Here is an 18,107-nt window from a genome sequence, read left to right on the forward strand (position 1 = left end):
GACTTGAACCGGGGGACAGAGGGACACACACCAGCCTCCAGATCTATACTACACTAGACCTGCCTGAGTTAGCGAAGACTAGCAGTGTGGTTCAAACTTCTTCACCTAGACTCAGAGGATGTGTCCCAAATCATACCCTAATTCCTTTATAGTGCACTACCGTTGACCACGGCCCATAGGGCTCTGGTTAAAAGTAGTGCAATATATAGGGAACAGGGTGCCATTTGAGACACACAGGAGGTTGGTGGCACCTTAATTGGGGAGGAATGGCTGGATGGCTGGAGCAGAATTGGTGGAATGGTATCAAATCCATCAAACACATGGTTTCCATGGTTTCCAGGCGTTTGATGCCATTCTGTTCGCTCCATTCCAGCCATTATTATGAGCCGTCCTCCCCTCATCAGCCTCCAGTGGTGTTGACTGGAGTATTTAGTATTTTATTAGGATCCCCATTAGCTACAGCCAAAGCTACTCTTCCTGGGGTCCACACAAAACATAAAACATCACATAATACACAACATTAATAGTCAATTACAGCTGAAGGACAGAACTACATAACATTACATACCATTAATAGACAGGTACAGAACTACATACTGTACATTTAAAATAAGAATACACACTTTCATATTCTCATGCCTTAGCAATCCATACAACATGTACTCATAATAACAGCTACACTGCAGTCATCCATTTTGTTACATTTGCTTACTGTTACATTTTCTGGTCCTGATCCTAATCTCTCAGAACCAGTTGTTCTGTAAACACTAGGACGACTTTCACAACATTAAGAGCCACCTGTGTCCTTGGTTCTCCCATTTGACGTCAAGACTATTAATAATAATGTGATTCATAGATGTTATGGAATGCAAGTGCAACGAAAACGACAATGGAAATGCAACAATTCCTCTAGCTAAGGCGTCAACCACAATTTTCACCCTAGCAACCGTGCTATTCCGCTCATAAATGAGCTACAGACGGAGTTTTCTCCCCGTTAACGGCTTCAATTTAATCCCTTACCTCAGCAACCGTGTTGGCGTTTCCTCCAGATAAAGTTTGAGTTTAATCCTTCACTTTAGCTACATACGAGGACATTTTAGAGATCCATCACTCCACTCTGCTCGATAAATTGAACAGCCATCATTATCGTCAGATGGGCTTCACTAATGTCCGTCTTCACGTCCAACTATTTTTATTTGTACCTTTATTTTGACAGGGAGTCGATGCTGAGATCAAGGTCTCTTTTCCAGGTGAGCCCTGTATAGCACCACACATTAAAATACAACGAACTACACATTCATATACACATGGAAATACACGTTATCATACGCAACAATACATGAAAAGTTCAACACAATCATAAGAAGCAGACACATTCTTCAGTAAAAAGGTTTTCTGAAAACGCCCTAGAGGCACCAACTCCTCCCATTTTAAAGTGGACTGTAGATAATTCCACACGTAAAGTGCGAGGAAATTAAAGTCTGATTTACCTAACTCTCTAGACACCAAAGGAGTCTCCAGAGCTAACCAACCCTGTGAACGGGCTTGGTAACTTTTTTCAATCTGAACAGTGATGTTAGGTAAGATGGGAGTGTTCGGTGTGATCTACGTGACTTCAAAGAGGTCCAGCCAACATGTTGGTAAAGAATACAGTGAAGTGTAATAAAACTGTGTCCTGGAATAAAATGAAGGGCACTATGAAAATCCAAGAGTTTAAGAGAAGAGGCAGCTGCAATAGTATCATAATCAAGAACAGGCAAAATCTGAATCCTAGAGAGACAAGATGTGTCTCTGTAAAAAAAAGCCCACTTTAAATCTTAAGTTTCTTAACAAGCTCAGTCGTATCTCTTTATAAAACGGTAAATCATTGTCAATCCAAATACCAAGGTGTTTGTATACGGGGACTCGTTTGATTATAGAACCATCCCATAAGTGATCCATCTGAGACAATCTTACGAGAACTTGAAGTATGTGTTTTAAATCAGTAAAAACCTTGTCACAGCCAGGTCAGCAGTCGGGCAATTGCGTACATGATAGTATTATCCACATATAGAAGAAATTCAAATGTTTTACCAGATTGACCAATATAGTGTAATGTGTTACAGTCTACCACCCGTAAAGGGTTAGCTAAGGTATAGTGTAATGTGTTACAGCCTACCACTCATAAAGGGTTAGCTAAGGTATAGTGTAATGTGTTACAGTCTACCACCCATAAAGGGTTAGCTAAGGTATATTGTAATGTGTTACAGTCTACCACCCGTTAAGGCTTAGCTAAGGTATAGTGTAATGTGTTACAATCTACCACCCGTAAAGGGTTAGCTAAGGTATAGTGTAATGTGTTACAGTCTACCACCCATAAAGGGTTAGCTAAGGTATATTGTAATGTGTTACAGTCTACCACCCGTAAAGGATTAGCTAAGGTATAGTGTAATGTGTTACAGCCTACCACCCGTTAAGGCTTAGCTAAGGTATAGTGTAATGTGTCACAGTCTACCACCCGTAAAGGGTTAGCTAAGGTATAGTGTAATGTGTTACAGTCTACCACCCGTAAAGGGTTAGCTAAGGTATAGTGTAATGTGTTACAGCCTACCACTCATAAAGGGTTAGCTAAGGTATAGTGTAATGTGTTACAGTCTACCACCCGTAAAGGGTTAGCTAAGGTATAGTGTAATGTGTTACAGTCTACCACCCGTAAAGGGTTAGCTAAGGTATATTGTAATGTGTTACAGTCTACCACCCGTAAAGGGTTAGCTAAGGTATATTGTAATGTGTTACAGTCTACCACCCGTAAAGGGTTAGCTAAGATATAGTGTAATGTGTTACAGTCTACCACCCATAAAGGGTTAGCTAAGATATAGTGTACTGTGTTACAGTCTACCACCCATAAAGGCTTAGCTAAGGTATAGTGTAATGTGTTACAGTCTACCACCCATAAAGGGTTAGCTAAGATATAGTGTAATGTGTTACAATCTACCACCCGTAAAGGGTTAGCTAAGGTATAGTGTAATGTGTTATAGTCTACCACACGTAAAGGGTTAGCTAAGATATAGTGCGTGGCCTTTGGACTTGTTCATAAAATTAATAAATTCCCCTTGATATGGAGTTTCCTCCGGTTCCCTTACGGAGTTTCCTCCGGCTCCCTTACGGAGTTTCCTCCGGCTCCCTTACGGAGTTTCCTCCGGCTCCCTTACGGAGTTTCCTCCGGCTCCCTTACGGAGTTTCCTCCGGTTCCCTTACGGAGGATCCGGTTCCCTTACGGAGTTTCCTCCGGTTCCCTTACGGAGTTTCCTCCGGTTCTCAGAAACTTGTTTTGCATTTCTATTGTCATTCCCCGCACCACACACACACCCAGCAGCATCCACCAGTCAAACACAAAATAAGAATACACTTTCATACACTTCTATTAAACTTTGCTCTACTGAATAACATTAAGCTTACCAGAGTACCTTGCATTATTTCCTCGTACCCCTGCACATCGACTTGGTACTGGTACCCCGTGTATATAGCCAAGTTAACGTTACTCATTATGTATTTTTTATAACTTTTATTATTACTTTTCTATTATTTCTCCATTTTCTTTCTCTCTGCATTGTTGAGAAGCAAGCATCTCATGGTTAGTCCACACATGTTGTTTACAAAGCACGTGACAAATAAAATGTGATTTCATTTGAGACTATCACATCGCATTACGGAGGAGTACCTCCTTCCTGTACCGAGGTCGTTGCTTACGATCGCTTTCTCTCAGCAGGCCCTGATATCCTGATGCCAAAGGCACATCTTATCTTAAACTTTAACCCAAACACCAGATGTGCTGCAGAGGGACATGCTACCACTATTTAGGTCAGAGATGTTGTGCTGTGCTGCATTATTCGTTTTTTCTTTAAAGCTACTTTTGCTGCTTGTTTGAGTGATTTGAAATGGCAGGGAGTTCTATGCTATCATGGCTCTCTATATATCTATATATCTATATATCTATATATCTATATATCTATATATATATATATATCTATATATATATATATATATATCTATATATATCTATATATCTATATATATATATATATATATATATATATATATATATATATATATATATATATATATATATATATATATAGCCACATTTTCCATAACCAGATCCAGCTTAGGTCTACAGCTTAAGGAATGATTTGTACAAAATACTATGCTCTTAGTCTGATATATTCAGGACTAGTTTATTGCTTTCCACCCATTCTGAAACTAACTGCAACTCTTTGGCATAGGGTGTGGCATAGGGTGTGGCATAGGGTGTGCCAGAGGGTGTGGCATAGGGTGTGGCAGAGGGTGTGGCAGAGGGTGTGGCATAGGGTGTGGCAGAGGGTGTGGCAGAGGGTGTGGCAGAGGGTGTAAAGCCGTAACACGTACGTTTTTCCGCTAACAGATTATGGTCAATAATATCAAAGGCTGCACCGAAATCTAAAAGCACATCTCCCACAATCTTCTTATCAAACAGTTTATTTCAGCAGTCATCCGTGTCAGTGCAGTACATGTAGAACGCCCTTCTCTATAGGAATGCTAATAGTCTGTTTGTTCGTAGATACATAACATTGTATCTGATCAAACACAATTATTTCCAACATTTTGCTAAGAGCTGGCAGCTGTCTTATTGGTCTGCTGATAGAACCAGAAAAGGATGGTTTACCCTTCTTGGGTAGCGGAATGACATTAGCTTCCCTCCAGGTCTAAGGGAAAACCTTTTTCTCCGAGCTCATATTGAAGATGTGAGAAATAGGAACGGCAACATATTCCGCTACCATCCTCAAAAGCTTCCCATCTAAGTCGTCAATACCAGGTTTCTAATTATTTGAGGGCCATCCACAATGTTTTAACTTCTTCCACGCTAACTTTATGAAATGTTAATTGCCATTGCTTTTCTTGGCATTTTATGCATGAATATGATGGCCGACAGTTTGTTGTTGGCATGTCATGCCTGAGTTTGCCAATTAAGTAGTTTTCAAAAGAATTGGTCACATCAAAGAGTTTTGTGATGAACGAGTCATCTGATTCAATAAAAACAGTGTTGAATTTGTCTTTCTGCCCATAATTTCATTTCACGTTCTCCAAAGCTTTTTTTCTCCATCATATTTTATATCATTTATCTTAGTTTCTTCGTCTTTATGTTGAGTTTAGACACATCATTTCTCAATTTGCAGTAAGTCAGCAAGTCAGATGTGCAGACAGACTCATTACCCACTCCTTTTGCTTCCTTCTCATTCAGCCATACAGTTGTTCAGCTCCTCATCAATCCACGGCGCCTTAGCAGTTCTAACAGTCACTTTCTTAATAGGTGCATGTTTATCAATAGCTGGAAGGAGCAATTTCATAAATGCTTGAAGTGCAGCGTCTGGATTCTCCTCATTACACACATCAGACCAATCCATCTTCTTTATATCTTCAGCATAGGAATCACTACCAAACTTTTAGTATGATCTCTTATACACTATTTTAGGCCCTGCCTTTGGAACTTTGGCTTTTCTGGATAAAGCTGTTATATTGAGGTTACTACATCCAGCGAGTGTGGATACACCTTCAGAACAAAGCTCTGCAGAATTAGTACAAATATAATCAATACACATGGATGATACAGTTCCTGGACTGTTTGTAAACACCCTGGTAGCTTGATTAGTAACCTGAACTAGATGACAGGCGCTGGTTACAGTGAGCTTCTTCTTTTTGAGCGGACAACTCAATGAGAAGCAGTCTATATTCAGGTCACTCAGAAAAGAGACCTGTCTTTTAACACCACATACACGATCAAGCGTTTCACACATATTATCCAAATACTGACGGTTCGCATTTGGCAGGCCGATAGCAGCAACCCAAAAGAATAAGCTTTGGATGTGGCAGGTGAACCTGCAACCACAACACTTCGACAACCTTTGGCGTGAGATCTCCTCTGGGGATCACAGGAATTTGGCTCTGAAAACATACAGCGACACCATATGCATTCCTGTCTCTTCTATAGATGTTATATCATGTATTGCTACTGCTGTGTTGTCAAAGGAATTATCAAAGTGAGTCTCAGCGATGGCTAATATATGAATGCTATCTGCGGTTAGCAAGTTATTGATTTCATGAACCTTATTTCTTAGGCTGCCTATATTAATATGGGCTCTTTTTAGCCATTTCCTGGGTAGCTTATCAGAGATAAGCATCATGTGGGAAACCACAAACAAAGCAAGCCTCAATCCGGGTGCGGGGCTTAGGCTATGAACCCCTCTGCTTGGTTCTCTCACCCCTTTCAGGCTTTTGGGTGGGAGGGTGGATAACGACCCTGTCGTAGCAGATGTAAGCAATGTCCCCACGCTCTCTGTCAGCTTTAATGGCTGGAATCAGTTCTCTTCGCCTCTGGCGCACAGTTTCAGAGTAGTCGTCGTCGAGGAAGATGTCGGTTCCTCTCAAGATCTTGGCACTGTCCATAACAGCCACCTTGTCTTTGTACCTCAGGAACTTTATCGCTATCGACCTGGGTCTGTCACCTGGATAGGTTTTTCAATCCTGTGGGCGCACTCCACCTCAATCTTCTTATGATCTATCGGCAGCTCTTCAATCATTTTCCTCACTTTCACCTCAGACTCCGTCCAGGTCTCGTTTGGAGACTCTGGGATTCCATCCACAACAATGTTATTTTGCCTTGATTGTCCTTCTAGTTAAGCCTGTATCCCTGTCATTACTAACATCGATTCACCGACAGTGTTGACGTCTTTCCTCGTGGACTGACAGTTAGTTGTCGTGCTGCTGCAGTCCTTTTTCAAATCATCAAGCTGAAAACACACAAGGCTTTTTCACTCACACAGCAATTCCTCCAATCTGGTTTCCACTTAACGACGAGGGTAAAACAGCACTCCCATGATTCCACACTATATAAGTGTCCTTCTTCAAAGGGACTGTTATTTTCTTTTTAAAGAGGTAGGATTAAGCCTGCAGATTTTCACAGGGCTGCAGTCTTGTAGTAGGTGATCCAGCAACACTCCTCTTCTTATCCCTCTCTCCTGTCTGCTTCAGCGTGGTCTGAGGCCAGCTCCACACAGTGCAGTGAGCCCGGCCAAGTGTCCGGCACAGGAATAGACACACACAGCCCTTCCTATCTAGGTGAAACCGCACCGCCGCTAACGCCAGCTAAGCTAACACATAAACACACCAACAGGAAATCCTTCCTTCGAATCTTCCAGGCAATGGCAAATGTTTAGTCGTTGAGCGTCTTGACTGTGTCACTGTCCATAAAACAATGTCTATTTTTCTGCCCCCTCTCTCCTCCTCGCGTTGTGATATTGTGACCTAGTTTCTCTCACAATATCACACACTGTCACACACACTCACTCACACAGCCTGGCCCTTGACCGCCTTCCTGCTCCGAGCAGCACACATAGCCCACGTGACTGCGTGACAGCTTGACTGCTGCTCTCCTCTCCTCCGGTCACATTTCTGTCCTAACATCCTGCAGGGACTGGGTTAGCATACGCTGCAAACACACACACACACACAAGGCACACATACGACACTCACAGTAAACACACACACACAGTCCCTCCCACCAGAAACAGGACGTCAAATTGAAGCGGCCCTCCAAAAATCACATTTTTTCACATCAATGCCCCGCTCTGCTTGGCAGTTCATAGGCCAGTCCAGACTCGCTGCCTTCAGGCTGTGCATTCGGAAAGTATTCAGACCCCTTCACTTTTTCCACATTTTGTTACGTTACAGCCTTATTCTAAAATTGATTAGATAGTTTTTTTCCCTCATCAATACCCCATAATGACAAAAGAAAAAACAGGTTTGTAGAAATATTTGCAAAATTATTAAAAACAAAAAACTGGAATATGACATTTACATAAGTATTGGCAGCGATAACAGCGTCCAGTCTTCTTGGGTATGACACTACAAGCTTGGCACACCTGTATTTGGGGAGTTTCTCTCATTCTTCTCTGCAGAATCTCTTAAGCTCTGTCAGGTTGGATGGGGAGTGTTGCTGCACAGCTATTTTCAAGACTCTCCAGAGATGTTTGGTCGGGTTCAAGTCTGAGAGACTGGTCCAGAAGCCACTCCTGCGTTGTCTTGGCTGTGTGCTTAGGGTTGTTGTTCCGTTGGAAGGGGAACCTTCACCCCAGTCTGAGGTCCTGAGCGTTCTGGATCGGGTTTTCATCAAGGATCTCTCTGTCTTTCCCTCGATCCTGACTAGTCTCCCAGTCCCTGAAAAAATCCCCACAGTAGGATGGCTGCCACCACCATGCTTCACCGTAGGGATGGTGCCAGGTTTCCTCCAGACGTGAAGCTTGGCATTCAGGCCAAAGAGTTCAATCTTGGTTTCATCAGAACAGAGAATCTTGTTTCTCATGGTCTGAGAGTCTTTAGGCAAACTCCTAGCAGGCTGTCATGTGCCTTTTACTGAGGAGTGGCTTCCACCTGGCCATTCTACCATAAAGGCCTAATTGGTGGAGTGCTGCAGAGATGGTTGTCCTTCTGGAAGGTTCTCCCATCTCCACAGAGGAACTCTAGAGCTCTGTCAGAGTGTTGGTCACCTACCTGACCAAGGCCCTTCTCCCCCGATTGCTCAGTTTGTCCGGGCAGCCAGGTCTAGGAAGATCTTGGTGGTTCCAAACTTCTTCCATTTAAGAATGATGGAGGACACTGTGTTCTTGGAGACCTTCAATGCTGCATAAATGTTTTGGTACCCTTCCCCAGATCTGTGCCTTGACACAATCCTGTAGACAATTGCTTCGACCCCATGTCTTGGTTTTTGCTCTGACATGCACTGTCAACTGTGGGACCTTATCTAGACAGGTGTGTGCCTTTCCAAATCATGCCCAATCAATTGAATTCACCACAGGTGGACTCCAATCAAGTTGTAGAAACATCTCAAGGATGATCAATGGAAACAGGATGCACCTGAGCTCAATTTCGAATCTCATAGCAAAGGGTCTGAATACTTAAGTAAATAAGATATTTATAGTTTTTGCAATGATTTCTAAAAACCTGTTTTCACTTTGTCATGATGGGGTATTGTGTAAAGATTGCTGAGAATTATATACATTTTTTAATCCATTTTAGAATAAGGCTGTAACGTAACAAAATGTGGAAAAAGTCAAGGGGTCTGAATACTTTCAGAATGCACTGTAGGTAATGGGGAAAACTCAACTGGCACACCGCAGCAAAAACTCCTACCGCAAATTTCCGGAAATATCACTAAAACTCACATTTGTCTTTTCCTACCAGCACGGACTTTGCTGAAGGCTGTTTAATTGAGGATTTGTTTACTTACTATGACTGTGATATGTGGTTGTCTCACCTTGCTATCTGAAAGGGATACCGCGAGATTTTGGCAATTTACTACTTACTCAGAGTCAGATGAACCCGTGCATACCATTTCTATGTCTCTGCATGCAGTATCTGGTATCTACAGGTTCATTGGACTCTGGGTATGTAGAATAATCTTGCAGTATCCCTTTAGGATGAATGCGGTAACTGTGAGTTGCTCTGGATAAGGGCATCTGCTAAATGACTAAAATGTAAATATAGAAAAGTGTCCCTTAATTAACAAAGTTATACGTTATGTAACTACAGATCAATTCTCATAGTTTCTTAAGTAAACAAAACCTGGCTACAAGCCACCACTTTTAAAGTCTACTAAAATAATCTTATAGGGGGAAAAAAAACACTCCATCTCTAAAATGCTACAAAATCAGCATTGATCAGTATTTGCATTCTCACCGTACCCGAGTTTGGCAATGTTCTTTTTCTGCGCCAGGAATCAATATTGCCATTTAGCATAAAAAACCCTCGTTCTCACTAGAAATACACCAGAAATACTGTAGATAAAGAATGTAGCCGGGGAAAAAGACCATTCAAATGTAATTTCACACCATAACAAAGAGTGCTTGGGGATGAAATTCGTTTTTTTTTCTTCTAATGAGGCCAAACGTCCTTTCTTCTATTCCTCTCAATATAGCTGGGCCCAAGCACATTATGGACCCTTATCGTTATCTGAGAGGCTTCTTCTGAGCATCAATACCATTTATTACTGGACTTATGGGTCAGGGAGGATCCCAGGTCTGCTGAATAGAGGATGCTGAATTGGGTGAGTGCTGGAGGACAACGGAGGGACGATGAAGCGAGAATGCTAACATCCAAACACAAACCGCTGGCAGTGGCTGCAGTATCTATGTCCCAAATGGCACACTATTCTCTATGGACCCTGGTCAAAAGTAGCGCACTAAATAGGGTGCCATTTGGGGCACGTGCTGGCCATGCTGGGATAGCATGTCCTACTTTTAGGCCTGTGTGTGGACATCCTGCTGTCCCCTGGCCCCTCATCCCTCTTCTCATTATGAGTGTGACACACAGGTAATTGACTCTTTTGTGGCTTGAGTATCAGCCCATGCCTTTCTCCTCTCCTGTCTCAGCCCCATCTTTGACGGAGGAGGGAGGAAGGGAAGGATGGAGAGACAGGCTAGCATGCAGACTGGCTGGGCTGGATGGCTGTCTGGCTTGGGCACAAAGTGTTCCCGCGTGAGATTGAGTGAGTGAGTGAGTGAGTGAGTGAGTGAGTGAGTGAGTGAGTGCGAGAGAGAGAGAATCTGGGCTAGAGTGGGGCTCTAACATATATAATACATGACAGAGTCATTTTAAATGAAGGCTACTGCTCTCTCCTCAACATCTGTTTCTCACTAATGCTGCCTGTCTGTCCTCACTGCTGATCAAATCTGCTTATTAATGCCCCGATACCATAATGTTTGCATTAGTGTTCTCATCAGTGCACATTGAGATGACGATAGGGTTACAAAATTCCAGGAACTCTCCCAAAATTCCCAGGTTTTCCAGAAATCCCAGTTGAAAGATTCTCGGAATTAAGAAGGATATAAACAGGAAATCCAGGTATCCTCCAACCAGGATTTCTGGAAAACCTGGGAATTTTGTGAAAGTTCCAGGCATTTTGCAGCCCTGGTCATGTGGTTACTGTACCTGAGGGCCCCCTGTAGATGGCGCTCTGCGAGGCATGGTTGAGGTCCACGGGGCCTTGGTGGCTGGGGCTGCGGTACAGGGGCCCATGGAAGGCCCTGTCCTCGTAGATGGGCGTGATGTGTCGGTCAGGGGACATGGCTGACCTCAGGTCCTGGCCCAGCTGGCTGTGCTGACTGGCGTACGAGCTCCGCATGCCTAGAGGGATAGGGGAGGGAGGCGAGGGAGCGTAAGTATGCATCCCAAATGACAACGTATTCCTGATATAGTACACTCGTTTTGGGCCCTGGTCTAAAGTAGGGCACTATATAGGGGACAGTAGTACAGGTTCAGGGTTAGAGACTGCCACCGGCCTCGTGCGTCTCCCAGTGTATCTCCTCTAATCACCATTAGCATCACACAGTGACAGCACTGGAGCTACTACACAGCAGCACACACCACAGATAGGGATCCACTGCGATGATTCAGGCACTCTGGAATTGCTAGCGAGAGCTCAGAGAAAAACTCTTGCGTTATCTGCGTTGGAGTTTGACATTTCAGCGGCTAAAGACTTAATTGAAATGAATTCAGGGTTCATTTCCAATTCTGTGTAATGCTAAGGCAGTAGCTTTTTCAGTTTGTCATGCCACACCACCCCAGCTCTCATCTCCACCCTCTCTCCTAATGATCCAGAGAATTAGTAAGCACACTCTTCTCTCTAGCAACTTAGCTGGGAAAATGTACTCTTAGCCCTACTTCTCATAGTACCTATCTGGCCTAGGAGGAAAAATATAGTGAAATATAGCCCAAAGCCTCGATCACTAGTTGAAACCGCCCAGCGGTGAACTCAGCATCATTTTTCAGTATCAGAGGCCACGCCTGGCAAGAGTATCAAACGGCACCCAGGACCCATAAATAAGGCTCTGGTCAAAAGTAGTGCACTACAAAGGGATTAGGTTTCCATTTGGAACGCAAGCCTGGTCCTTGATAGGATAGAAGTTGCCTTCCCCATTCTCAGGCTTTGTAGTGAGAGAGAAGATATATAGGCTAGTAGAACAAGGCTGAGCCAGAAAAAGTCAGAATGTGGCCAAGCTTGTTTCTGGAAATGGAGAAGGGGGTTTCTCTTCACCATAAGCTCATCTACCAGGGGGAAACCCCACTGAGGTCAGTCAAATTACAAATTCACACCAGAATAATTACCATGACGATAGTATTTGGGGGGAGTCGCAACGCAGCATGGCTGACCAGCTGAATGACACGAGGGCCGGTCGGTCCAAATGTGGAACAATTCCCAGCGTCCCAAATGGCACCCTATTCACTTCACAGTGCACTACTTTTGACTGGAAATCAAAAAAAAAAAAAAAAAAAAGTTGTGGACTATACAGGGAATAGGGTACCATTTGGGACACATATCAAGCCTGCAGCAATTATGAAGCATATGCTGCTCTGCATCCACACGTATAAACCCGAAGCTCCAGGGCCAAGACGCTAACGCCACGATACTCTCCCATCCCCTCAGCTTCAGGCAAATGGGTCCCACGCCCATGGCTCCTGTGGGTGTTACGGGTGACGTAACCTCGCACCAAGGGGTCTTAACCCCCCTCAACTCCCCCAGCCCCGGTGCGAGAGAGACCGCAGTGGCCGACTCACTCACTGCACACGTCACTCGCGTCAATAGAGCGGGCGCCGGTCCAACACCGCCCGGCGAGCTGAGGCGCCAAAGCTGCTCAACACTGACGCTGTCATGCGTTAACGAAACGAATTAGGGATTCTTATCGGAGTTCAAGACAGCGAAAAGGAATGAATAAATATGAAATATATACACGTCTTTCTCCAGGACAGTTGAAGCCCAGTGAGGCAGCTAGATATATACACTCAGTGGCAGCACACTGTTCTCCTCCGCCTCAGAAACAGGACCAAATAAACATGACCTCTGGAGCATCCGCAGTGTGCCTTCAGCTGTGGAGAGAGAGACCCGGGGGGGGGGGGGGATGCAACAGCGAGACCCCTGATAACATCCAGCTTCGCACACTAACTAATGAACAGGCTAAACGACAAGCCAGTGGAGAATAAACCCTTTTCAAACAGTTTACTGGGCGACATGGAAAGCATAGCTAATGCCATCCACTAAAACGGTATTTCCCCGTGGGTAAGAGGTAGTGACATCTACTGCATAGCTTCAGAGAGGATGGGAAGGGAAAGGACTAAGGCTACACAATGCCGCTAACTTTCTCAACATTCCCAGGTTTTCCCCTCCTGATTCCGGGAAACTTCTAACTGGGATTTGTGAATTTGGGGGAAATTACAGGACATTTCCAGCCCTAGGTGGGACTTGTCATTGGCGAGGTTAATGTGTGCTGATGTGGCGACACGCCCAGCAGTGGCTCAGGCAGTCAATCTGCAGCGCTTCAGACAAAGGTGTTCCTTCCGTCTGGCAGTAAATCGCTTCGGCTTCTCTTGTTTAAATGTTGCCGACCAAAGAGGGGGAATATCAATGAGCCGGTGTAGGACACCACATCACAGCCTGCCACAGCCCAATAATCAGCTAAACCCATCAAACATAAGGAAGGCTTTCAGTAGAACTGTAGCTGGAGAGAAGGAGAGAGGGAGGAGAGGAAGAAGTCTCCCAGAGACAGGAGCATCCATGCATAACCGTCCCGCACGGCTCTGCAGGCTCTCTCTCTCTCTCTCTCTCTCTCCCTCCCTTCATCTCTCTCTCTCTTTCCCACTCCCTAACGGCACCATTATAAACCTTAGCACACCGATCCCCTCCGCCTTTATTCTGCTCCCCTGGTGAAATGTGGCGTTCAGGTTCGGAAGCAGCTTCAAATTGTCTCTGAAAATAATATATGACTGTCCGTGATGAACATTCATGGCGTGTTATACTTGTTTAAATGCTGCCTTAAACTCCTCCTGTGGCCCTAACAGATTGCACTTGGCAGAGGCCAGACGTACTGTAGGGAGATGGTGGTTTGGCACACTGACTCCGCAGAAACAAACATTTAAATGGATGCAGCTGACTTACATTCCTGGTCCAAAATAATTCTCGAAACCTTTTCCCAACAAGGGAGTAAGAAAAGCAAAATCCATGAAAACAATCTGTTCCGCTCCCAAGAAGAAGATTACACAAGTATGAAAAGCTGGACGCTTTAACTCCACACCAGTGTTTCCGTAAACCAAAGTGTTTACGTCAGGCGTGGGCTGAGCACCCCACCTGCATAGAGGCTGTTGATCGCCATTTCCCTTTGCTCTCCTCCAGTGCTCTGAAATGGACATCGGGCATAATGGCCAAGGGATGATTTGTCTTCATCTTCCAATTTTCATCAGGAGAGAGGAGAAATGACTTCCTGCCAACGCTGCAGCAGGTGGGGGAGGAGGAGGGGAGACCAGGGAGGGGGTGGATCGTGGTCTGGCTCTGGCCAGAGACAGAGACGGAGAGAGGGCTGCAGCCTGCAGACTTCAGGTTTCAACTTTCAGGTGGCGTTTGTCAACTGAATGCAAATGAGCGCGGGCGTGTGAACATCCACATCCCTTTCACTGCTACTGCAGACATAATCCACAGGGCACACAGGCAGTCCTGGCCCAGATGACCACAGGAGAGAAACTGTGCCATGCACATATATAATTTTGGATTGGTATTTGTAGTTGTCCACGTATTCTAAGTCAGAGCCGTCCAGAGTAGTGATGCTGGACGGGCGAGCAGGTGCGGGCAGTGATCGATTGAATAGCATGCATTTAGTTTTACCTGCGTTTAAGAGCAGTTGGAGGCCACGGAAGGAGGTTGTATGGCATTGAAGCTCGTCTGGAGGTTAGTTAACACAGTGTCCAAAGAGGGGCCAGAAGTATACAGAACGGTGTCGCTTTCAAGTTGAAGGCGATTGATCTGACTGTTGGAAAAGGAAATAGAGCTGCTGCACGGGAGCTTGGTCTTAATGAGTCGATGATAAGACGTTGGAAACAGCAGCGTGAGGAATTGACTCAGTGCAAAAAGACAACTAAAGCTTAATGCAAATTTTTTTATTTTTGTTACAAGCCGTGTTTCGTTAAAGCCTATTTATTTTTGTTACAAGCCGTGTTTCGTTAAAGCCTATTTATTTTTGTTACAAGCCGTGTTTCCTTAAAGCCTATTTATTTTTGTTACAAGCCGTGTTTCGTTAAAGCCTGTGTACATTTCATTTGTTTCAATGTACCGGTAGGCACCAGCGGCTTATAGACATGTGCGGCTTATTTATGTTCAAAATAATAAAAAAATATATATAATTCAGTGGGTGCGGCTTATATTCAGGTGCGCTTAATAGTCCGGAAATTACGGTAATCAATTTTAGAATAAGGCGGTAACATAATAAAATGTGGAAAAAGTCCAGGGGTCTGAATATTTTTCGAAAGCACTGTATGTGACTTTGTGCCAGCTAGTTCCTTTGGGGGCAGCTGGCTGCGAGGCGGCATGGAGGTTTGGGACAGAGCAGATAGCCGATTTAGACAAGAGCTATTGGGCTTGACTGGCCAAAGAGACCAATCTGTTTGCAGACTTTGCACCTTTGAGAAAGAGGTTTAAAAAGCCATTTGTGTCTGGGAGAGAGATCATCAGTCACCGTATGTGGATTATGGCCATCAGCACGAGAGAGAGAGAGAGAGAGAGAGAGAGAGAGAGAGAGAGAGAGAGAGAGAGAAAAAGAAAGAGAGAGAGAGAGAGAGAGAGAGAGAGAGAGAGAAAAAGAAAGAGAGAGAGAGAGAGAGAAAAAGAAAGAGAGAGAGAGAGAGAGAGAGAGAGAGAGAGAGAGAGAGAGAGAGACACACACACTGGGCAATACAGTGATATAATGGCCTCGTGGAGATTATTATTCTTGGGCCCTGATTTACAAAAGTTCAAGAAAGTAATGGGAAAGAAATGGGAAAAGCACAGACTTACTTGGTCCGGAAATGATAACTGTACACTTGAAGGCATTTCTCCATAGCCGTTTTAACTTCTGCCCTATGTGAATGGGGTTTTAATGCTTGTGAAAGGAAATAGGTTGAAAATGACGATCATGCTACGAACAGAAAGGTGACACGCGTCGTCCCCACAGAAATAAAAAAACATACATGCCATGCTCGGACACTAATGTAGGGAGAAGTTGCCCCTAAACGCTGATCTTGGGTCAGTTTGGCATTTTCCCCACTAATGGTTGTCATGACAGGAAGCTGGTCCTAGATCTGTACCGAGGGGAAACTTCACCCAGGAACCACATTATGAAGGGAGGGCAACATGATGAAGTTACAATTCACCTTGAAGGTCATTATCGACCAGGATGTCTGTAGATATCCAATGGCAGCAGCAAAAGTTGGTCAAAAAAATAAAAAATCTGACATAGCAACCTTTTCATGATAAAAACATGGAGAAATATCGCTACTATCTGGGACTAAAGGCTATGTATTGCCAGGGACCTCACGAGATGTATTGCGATTCTCACGATTCTATATGTTTTGCAGTTCGATGCTGTGATTCTATTTGCGAGGGACAAGAGGGACGAGAGCAGGAGAGCATTAGCTCACGATTTAAAAAGAAGATGAACAAGCTGTAGGATGAAAAATACCAGAGCATTTGCACAGGTACGAAAAAACCCCACATCTATTTAACTAGGCAAGTCAGTTAAGAACAAATTCTTATTTTCAATAATGGCTAGGAACAGTGGGTTAACTGCCTTGTTCAGGGGCAGAACAACAGATTGTTACCTTGTCAGCTCGGGGATTCGAACTTGCAACCTTTCAGTTACTAGTCCAACGCTCTAACCACTAGGCTACACTGCCGCCCCATACTCGGAGTCAAGTATAAATGTCCAAATATATACTGTATATCGTCGAAAGTAAAATCGGGATACGTAACTGTTTAGTTTTTTTTCTCCCATCACTAGTGAGACAGCTGAAATAATACAAAGTAACACAAAGTCATATGAATATTCGTTTAAAAGACGGGCACCATAGACCGTATATAAATGACGGCAGGCACTCAGAAAATTGAGATAGGCCTTGTATCAGAAATTGGCTGCATGCATTCTATATTCATCTGCAAAGCCGTCCATTATGAAAACAGGAATCATTTGTAACCCCTTCTTTTATAATCCCTGTGCCTTGGAATAGCAGCCATTTTCCTAATCTACCTACATGCTTATCTCCAGTAGATACCTAAAGCAGCAAAACGAGGAGTACTCAGGTCAAAAGGAAGAGGACAAACGAACATATGTTGACCCGTTACTCTTCCTGTAGTGATAAACTGCTGGCCCACAATAGCAGAGAATCAGGTTCCACTCTCTTCGAACAGCCCAGAGAACGAATGTATGCTTGGGTTCTAGCTTTGAGTGGAAAACTCTAATCCAGGGGTCTCCAACCCTGTTCCTGGAGCGCTGTCCTCCTGTAGGTTCTCGCTCCAACCCCAGTTGTAACTAATCTGGTTCAGTTTAGGTGCTAGATTAGGGTTGAAGTGAAAATGTACAGAATGGTAGCTTTCCAGAAACAGGGTTGGAGAACCCTGCATTAAACCGCTATGTTTCATATAAGAATGCCTCAAAATATCAGAAATGATTCTGGAGTGGAAAACATATCCTTAATGGCACCCTATTCCCTATATAGTGCACTACTTTCAATCAGGGCCCATAGGGCTCTGGTCAGAAGTAATGGAATATGTAGGGAATAGGGTGCCATTTGGGCCGTACGCCCCCTCTTATTACACTTTCTGAAGTTGCTGGGCCTTGTTCCCCATACTGCTTTGTACCAGGAAGAGAATCCCCTAGTGTGAGAAAATTATAGAACATCATTTAATTTAAACTGTTTTGCACCACAGGGATCTTTTCTTCCAAAGAGGAACAAAAACTCTAAAGAAAAATGTCTGATAACACGCACTACACAACCCTCGCGTCTCCAGCTCATTTCTGATGCAGTGGAGGAAGTAAAGCCTCGGCAGCAACAGAGGACAATCATTCTAGAACTCTTCTAGCCTTCTTTCTACAGACTCCCTGTCAAGCAGCTAGTATTTACGGGGGTTTGAAATGTCAAGTCAGACTCCTCTGGCTGACAACCGCGACGAGAAATTACAACAGATCTATCAATCAGCACACAACATATGAATTACTTAGTGGAGCTGTCACCCAGAACACACT

The 18,107-nt window shown here is 44.1% G+C and overlaps 1 protein-coding gene across 11 annotated transcripts in view; it reads right to left on the reverse strand.

The window, feature by feature from the left end:
- The window catches only part of pkp4 (plakophilin 4), a 110,714-nt gene that overhangs the window by 26,915 nt on the left and 65,692 nt on the right, over window positions 1-18,107 (reverse strand). For all 11 annotated transcript variants that reach the window (XM_029703344.1, XM_029703337.1, XM_029703336.1 and 8 more), the window contains one exon: window positions 10,999-11,193. In XM_029703344.1, coding sequence (XP_029559204.1) covers window positions 10,999-11,193 — 195 coding nt within the window. The remainder of the gene's footprint in view (window positions 1-10,998; window positions 11,194-18,107) is intronic.

Source organism: Salmo trutta, chromosome 20, assembly GCF_901001165.1.
Source record: "Salmo trutta chromosome 20, fSalTru1.1, whole genome shotgun sequence".
Lineage (NCBI taxonomy): Eukaryota > Metazoa > Chordata > Actinopteri > Salmoniformes > Salmonidae > Salmo > Salmo trutta.